Source organism: Loa loa (assembly GCF_000183805.2).
Source record: "Loa loa unplaced genomic scaffold supercont3.7, whole genome shotgun sequence".
In the NCBI taxonomy this organism is placed as follows: Eukaryota; Metazoa; Nematoda; class Chromadorea; order Rhabditida; family Onchocercidae; genus Loa; species Loa loa.
The window spans coordinates 764,884-772,735 of NW_018108187.1; the positions used below are offsets into that span (position 1 = coordinate 764,884).

Sequence of the window (7,852 nt, forward strand, 5' to 3'; positions counted from 1 at the left end):
CGTTTAGTTATAGTAAATTCTCATCCTGCTTGAGAATATCCTTTCTGTATGATAATCAAAAATTTTTAAAAATTAAATTTTCAAGTATTCGGTAATGTTTTTGTTGACGCTGTTTACAAAAAACATTATCCAGTTAGTTTGTAAAAATTGCAATAATGCAAATTTCACGGAGTTTGTCAGACAATTACTTCGCTGCATTATATTACCATGAGTGAATTGGTAACACTTTATGCTTTTCTGTAAAATTAGAAATAGAAGTGTTGAAAGCCATATTCGTTACTGTATTTGTTGACAATGAAGTAGACTGGGGTAACATACCGCAGTGTACCTGGAAAGTGGTTTGTAATATATTAATAATTTCTTTTCGATCATTAAATGTGTCAGTTTTCGTTTCTTCTGTATTCGGATACAAAAACGATACAAATTTTTGAGGACAACCATTTTATGCATTTTTAACTTGAAAGTAACAAACATATCAGTCGTTTGACACTCTCTCCATTCTTCCTTAATGAAATAAATACAAGGCAATAAAGTTGTAATGTTATTATGGAATACCTTTCTACATCTTCTTTTTATGGATACTTTAGTTTCTTTTTATCCGAAAACAGTTAAATAAAAGTATCAGTACTTTTGGAAATATAACCATCCATTGTTAAGAGAACTATATGAGCAAATCTTTTTTTTCTGAAACTCAGTTCTTATATATTCGAGAACGACTTTAGAGCTAGTATTATATTTTTTATAATTTGCACATTGCCATCACATCTCTCGTATACCACTATGGTGGCAATACATGATAACATTCCAGTTATACATGCAGGTGGTATCTTCCATCGTAATTTGTTCGATGGCTGTTCCAGTTGGGTCGCACATCCGTAAACATCGACTACCCACCTGTAAGTTGACTTACGCAATTTATTCAGTTATGAAGATTGATTTTTGGTTAGATTATTGATAATAGTGGTAGTATGTATGCATACCTGAAGCTGTGGGTCGTTTAGATTCAAATGTATGCAGCATTTCCGGTTGTCGCGGTTCTGCGATGCACAGTAAAGGATGCTAGATAAATACTGTAGACCGCACTTCCTTTCACGCAGTATCGAAATGAGCTGAAATTTGAAATGTTGTAAGGGTATTACCAAGCTGCGTCATTCATTCGGGAAACTTTGGGAAGTGGTTAGACATTTTTTCAAGTGGGAAATCATTCACGAATATGTAAAAACACTTCATAGTTCATAGTTCTCATAAACTTCAAATAAATTTTCTAAAATAGTCTTTTATTCCTATTATCTGAGAATCTGAGAATTCAGCAAATCGAGATGAGTGAATTTTTTGAAAGAATTATAAATACCAGTTCACGCGTGGCATTTTGATCAGTTTCATAAACACACAGTGAGCGACATTCTTTTGGCACATAGATATTGCAGCATGACTGGAAGAGCTTATCAGCTACACCTCGGCTGGTGCATGGCTTGTATCCTAATTCGGCGGTACCACAGAGAGGCTGAAAAAGGTTAGGGGTACCAAACATATTGTTACATCATAATGATAGTAAAATGAGTTTTTTAAGTGTTAAAAGCAATTAGTTTGTATTTCTCTTACTCTGTGAACTTATAAAAAGTGACTTCATGGATCTCAGATCGGTTTGGTTTTATTTACGATACTTCCAGTTCCTCTGAATTTAAATTAAGAATTTGGAAAATATACCAAGGAATGGCCATGAAATTCTGGATTTGGTGATCGTCTCAAGTCACTTTTCTGTTTCACGCTACGCCTAAACATCAGACTTTTGCGATCCGGACATTTCGCGAGAACATATTTGAAACAATGTTTTGGAACACAGTCAGATGTCCACCTCATAAAACAACATCCTGACGTGGGGATGTGTGGACATTGTTTTAGCTGCAATTCTTCCTTCCAATTTAATTCATAAATTAATAGTAAAATTGAGTGAGATGTCTGTCGGTGGAGACTTTCAACTTCCCGACAATTTGGCTCACTTATCACCATTTTCATCCTTTCTACTTATTTCACTACCCTTTTGCAGGTCCTGGATTAATTAAAATTTTCAACTTGCATAGAAAATTGAAACCTGTTGAGCGACTGATTGCTGAATGAATAGAAAAGCTAATAATATAAACTGCCATAACATTATCAGGGGAGCACGAAATCGATCTTAACTGCAAACAAGATAAATATCGAAGAATTCATCTCCATTTCTTTATTCAATCACATTCCTCCATATTTTTTTTTAGCTGGAGAATTTCATTATAAGAATTACTTTCAAGTGAAATACTTTTTGAAAAAATACATTCAACAGGTAATCAATGCAAATAGATTAAGAGAGATATTATCAGAAACACTGGAGAGGTTAAGTCGAGAAGGAGAAGAATGATAAGGAGTTCCTATCAATTATTCCAACAAATTGACAATAAGATCATCATGAAAGTCCACTTTACACATTGAATTATTGAAGAGTGGTAAGATAAAAAGAAGGTATACTTATCACGATTAATGCAGGTGAATATTGTAAAGAGAAATGAAATCTCTTATTCTAATATGGAAAGAAGGACAAATTAAAAAAATTATACATTTTCGAGATGGATGGAGAGAAAATGATTTTTGTAAATTAGGTGGAAAAAGAAAGGGAAGTGAATTGTGTTAATGGTACGGGTGATAAAAAGAAGACTGTCTGGATAAGTGGTTGGAAATTTATTGCCGTAATAGGGAACAAATTTGAACCGTTTTCGAGAACATTTTTCCTTCCAACTTTAATGGATTTTTTTCGATATTATTGACAAAAGGATTTCTTCATTCTTTCCTTCTCATCACAACAATCAAAATTCATATTCAACATGAAAATAAATTGCCTGAATTTCAATGAAGTAAATACCAGTAGGAGACCTTACCTATCAAGCGAATCTTATCACAACTGCCGCAAATATCCCGTTTACTTGATAATCTTGCTAATAATTGGATAGAATATCTTCTGGTAATAATTGTAATCAGGTTGAAATAACGGCGATGATACGTAATGATGGAAAAATTTCGGAGAAGTTGATATTGGGTGTGTCCAGAATAAACTAGATTATGTGGATGATGATGACGATCCCTGTGGAAATTTGGCATGGAGTAGTAATAGTGTAGTAGTCATATGTCCATCAAATCGACACATGAAAATATCAGTAAAGAGAAATCTCCTGATCAAAAAGTGATCTTCTCTATCCTTAATTTTTCACTTATCTTTCCCACTGATCATCACCGAAATCTCTCTTGTCCTAATCATAAAGAATGTCAACAACAGTTTGCATCATAATGTGAAACATGTCGAAATTATTGTAGTCAAAGATAGCATAAGTCAATTTGCTTTTAACACTTCATACTATTTAAAGTAATGAAAGGATATCATTCAAATTTTAAATGCGTGAAATTAACTGTCGGAATTAGTTTAAGGAAATTCAGAAAAATTCATAAGACATACCTAAATTCTTCGAAATTGGAAGAGGTTGTTAGAAGAAATGGACAAACAATTTTTGAACATACAATGATTTCCAGGTAGCTATTTCATTTAATCTTACTATCATACTATGTAAACAAAAGAAGTGGAATCTAAAAAGCTACTGTTATCGGTTTATCATATTATATTGTACAATGTTGATGACTTGTGTAAATTTATCGAAAGAACCCGCTAAAAGTATCGTGAAAGAAAAGGAGAAAAAACAACTGCGGAGAGAAATATTTCAGGCAATGAAGTTTTCGAAATAAATTGAAGAAATAAATGCATGAACAGTTGATATCTTCAATATGCATGTTTCTGTTAAAATTAGGATTTTTCGAAATTTAAGAAAAGGAAATACTAATTAGGGGAATTAATGATAATAATTTCAAAGAATTATTTTAAGAATGATTTCTCCCAGTGAAAATAATAATTAATAATTTGAATAATAATGGTTTGAATTCTCTTTCCCACTTCAATTAGATTAACATAATTTAACTTTCAGTGAATTTACTCGAAAGAAAATTCTAATGAAATTCACTAAAATATTTCCTGGAAATTGGCTGACATGAAAAACTAGCTCAAGTGGAATCGAAAAGAGCATAAGAGGTGAAGAGAGAAGAAATTTGAAAAGAAGTAGCCGGAGTTTGAGACTTGTCTAACTTATTATTCAAGAGTTAAACATTCTACAACAATGATACTTACATAATTGACCATAAATTGCGTGATTGTGAGCAATAACTAAAAAAAAGAAAAAAACCATAATTAAAATTACACAATTCTACTATATAAATCAAGAGAAAGTATGACAGAAAATAAAGAGTAAGAAAGAAAAGGGGAAATGCTAATCACTGGATTCCATTTCCGGTCCATCGATTGGATCCATTTCATTTGGCCCCATATAACGACAGGATTTTTGACTACTTGTCGATAAGAATGTCCGGTAACAGTTAGCATTTGTTAGACAATCCGGCAGAGTACCCAAAACTGCCGGCAAGATGATAAGTCCATGCAATAAGCTCCACGATACCACAAGGATAATCGTTTTGAAAAAGACCATTGGTGAATAACTCTACAATTCAAAAATGCAAAAAAGAATGTTCAAATGTTACAACGATGTTTATAAATTGTAAATTTTATCATTTATAACAAGATATGGTTAGAATTTATTTCTGAGCAATTTATAGGCCAATTTTACAACAATTTGTTAAATCCAGCAGCTAATTTCAAATGCAATTAGTTACAAAACTGTTTACTCTCTATTCATTTGTATGCATGAAATTTCATTGTCATAAAATAATTAAAATAATTGAAAGTTGATTGAGAACTGAAATGAAAATTCAGAAAATCTAGCATACCTGCAAAAAAACAAGTGGTAAAACGCACATCACTGTCGATGCACCAGCTTGGATCATTGGCCAGCCAACACTTTCCAAAGTATGCTGGAGCTTTTCGTGTGGCCCTTTAATTGGTATTTTCACAATTTTTTTATTTCGAATCTCTCGTCGATTCGTTAGCTGCAAAAATAATCAATTTTGAAATAATCCAAAACATTATGATTGTTTGTTTTGTACAAAAGATAAATGGATATAATACTGGTTAAGTAATTAAACCGGAATGATTAAACAATTCAAGCATAAATCAGGCACACACGCAAAGATCAAACATTTGTTTGAATTAATCACCTGATAGTGATAAGAGACGTGAGCGGTGAAATCCACTGATAAACCAATAGACATTAAAACTGCAACCGTTGTTACCGGATCCAGATCAAAATGCCACCAAGATAGAAATCCAAATACACCTAAATAGCAGAAGATGTAATCAAGTTACTATGTAATCAAGTTAGTTGTAATCAAGTTAGCTTCTAGTTACTAATTATTACAGAGATTGATAAAATACTTTCCTGCAGGACAATTACCTAAACAAATTAATTACTGCTTAGAAGGCGATTACTTAAGGGAAGTAATGTCCACAATCATATAGATAGAGACTGATCAAACGTCCAAACTACATCACTGTTGATTTGGAGGATTGATAACTGCTTAAATAAATAACTGATCTATACAAAGCAAAGATTTGAGATTAAATAAGCATCTAAAATACGAACAAGAAGTATCGAACCACAAACATCTACTAACAAATATCCAACAAATCATAATTTGAGCTACTGTACCTACTTTAACAACAACAGTATCTTTTACCGAGACTTATGGAAGCAATTGCGATAGAAGCCGTTATGATACTACACGGATTCGGAATAAACAACGCACATACAACTGCCATACAGATTAATGTTAATGTCCCGGTCTGGAATAATATATCATTCATTATCAATAGCAGTAATCTTGTTTGATTGATATATTCAGAGGATAATTGACACATCCGTTGAATAAAATTTTTTCAGTTTTTAAGATAAGTCTTTAAGGAATAATCTTTCAACAACTATCTATAGATCAGTTATTTACATCTAACACTAACTTGTATAAACAATAAGTGAGTCAAATAAGTGGATAATTAAGTAGTCCAATTAAAATTAAACTTTATGACAATGTGAATTATCTTGTACCTGTATCGCAACTGTTTTCAAACTAAGCATTTGGTCCACAAACATTCCATTAGCTTCCCAAACTGTCACATTTAAATCCTTAAATCAAAAAATGATAGAGGAATGTTGATTTTTGTTTATTTTAGAAGAATAATGCAGTTCTGATATTATGGAATTTCTGATTATTTGATTTGAAATGAATATTCCCTTGATATTATTAGAGGATAAATGTTTTACTTTGTAATCATCAGCAATCTTACGCCATTTCTCCATTAACTCAATTCGTACTTCCCATGTTGATGTATTTTTATACGCGACAATAAACCAAAAACGGTTCACTCGAAGTCCATCTCTATAATGAATGCAACGTATCATACATAATTATTACATATTTTATGTAGTGAAAGAGTAATATTACCAAATTTCAAAAATTTTAAAATTGATTTCTAATTTCGAAAATAATTTATTTAACAATTTACTTTGTATTAGCCACGATCATACACGTATTCCAGTGTCCATAAAAGGGTGAATCGAGAAAACTTTCCAGTTTGTCAAAATCAAGACCTGTTTCAGAATGAGAAACTTTACTGACTGACTTAGTATCTTCCAAATAAAGAAATGACCACAATGATGATAAGGGATCTCCATGCTTATAAAAATGCTCATAGTCACGAAGCCATAGTAATGTTGAGATATTCCCTAAAAAGTTATAGTTAGTCAGAAAGTTGAGTAAAATCCGACAATTTCACTGAATTTCTAATTAAATCTAATGTGAATTTCACACGAAATAATATTTAATTCCTTGTATTTTAAAAAGCTTTTAGGCCTGGCATATCTCTCTTATGTTAACTTACCTCTGCATAGTGGTAAACTTTCAAAATCATCGACAAGTTGCCAAAATCGTTGCAATGGTTGTCGTTGCCGGATATCCAATGGATTATTTACAAGTACTGTCACCGGATGATATTCATCCCAAACTGTAAATCTGTACTTTAGCCAAGAAAGTGGCATGAAAATGATACATAATTTAGCATGTTCAAATTATAGAGGACAATACTTGAACGTAAGGAGATATGACAGTACCACTGGTCAAGCAAAAATACATTTCATTTTTAAAGACTTTTTTTCCGCAATAAAAAAGGATTAAATGTGAAGTGAGCTTGATAAGAAATTAAAAAAGAACAACGTACTTATATCATTAAGTATTCGATTTGGCCTTTGTATCGGTGAGTCTCGGGGTAAAATTTTTACCGTATCTAGTCTAGTTTTTATATTCAGTGCTCCGATAATAGCAAAATACCAGTAAATAACTACTGCAATAGATAAAAATACCGTGAAACAGCGATTTTCAAGGATATGACAGTACATTCTTAGTATCCATTTCATGAAGATATCAATCTAAAACAATTGGATAATTAGTGAAATCTTTAAAAATAAGCTTCATTGACCTGTGTAATTTTGACTACTCCAAACTTTAGATATGAATTTTAGAATTTTAAAATTCAAGATTTACGAAAATCCTCTCTTAATCTTATGAAAAGTTTTTTTCTCTCCTTACACAATTACATCATTAACTTATAAAGCATATATACGATGCTGAACATGATACCACTGATCTAACTTGCAATGATCTTTAACAGAAATTAATGAAACCTGTAAACGCCATCCATATAGTAAGGGTTTTTGGGGACATGATGACATCGTGTACTTTTTATTACGTTTTTCGCAATGTGAAGCTAACGCCAATACAGGTCCAAACAAATTAATTCATATAAATAATCCAATCCCATTGCAATAGCTGTTGATAC

General features: G+C 31.8%; 2 protein-coding genes across 2 annotated transcripts; both read right to left on the reverse strand.

The window, feature by feature from the left end:
• Positions 1-724: 724 nt before the first annotated feature.
• On the reverse strand, positions 725-1,889 carry LOAG_01826 (hypothetical protein). The gene is made up of 4 exons (XM_003137364.2): positions 1,708-1,889; positions 1,352-1,504; positions 981-1,109; positions 725-894 (listed from the first exon to the last, which is right to left on the reverse strand). Exons 1-4 carry the CDS (start codon positions 1,858-1,860, stop codon positions 760-762), a joined length of 570 nt encoding a protein of 189 aa, XP_003137412.1. The 5' UTR covers positions 1,861-1,889; the 3' UTR covers positions 725-759.
• A 2,451-nt stretch (positions 1,890-4,340) lies between these two features.
• Positions 4,341-7,412, reverse strand: LOAG_01827 (hypothetical protein; the record flags this gene model as incomplete). Its single annotated transcript, XM_003137365.1, has 9 exons — positions 4,341-4,568; positions 4,855-5,013; positions 5,182-5,300; positions 5,701-5,806; positions 6,066-6,143; positions 6,282-6,396; positions 6,524-6,743; positions 6,899-7,021; positions 7,235-7,412. The coding sequence occupies 9 exons, from the start codon at positions 7,410-7,412 to the stop codon at positions 4,341-4,343; spliced, it is 1,326 nt and encodes a 441-aa protein (XP_003137413.1).
• Between the last annotated feature and the right edge of the window lie 440 nt (positions 7,413-7,852).

Excerpts from the sequence above, each read along its gene's own strand:
- LOAG_01826 (XM_003137364.2), bottom strand. The coding sequence starts at position 1,860 with ATGAGGTGGACATCTGACTGTGTTCCAAAACATTGTTTCAAATATGTT. Across the intron at positions 1,505-1,707 it reads AATTTCATGGCCATTCCTTG|CCTCTCTGTGGTACCGCCGA; the intron begins GTATATTTTCCA and ends AACCTTTTTCAG. Across the intron at positions 895-980 it reads TAAACGACCCACAGCTTCAG|GTGGGTAGTCGATGTTTACG; the intron begins GTATGCATACAT and ends GTCAACTTACAG.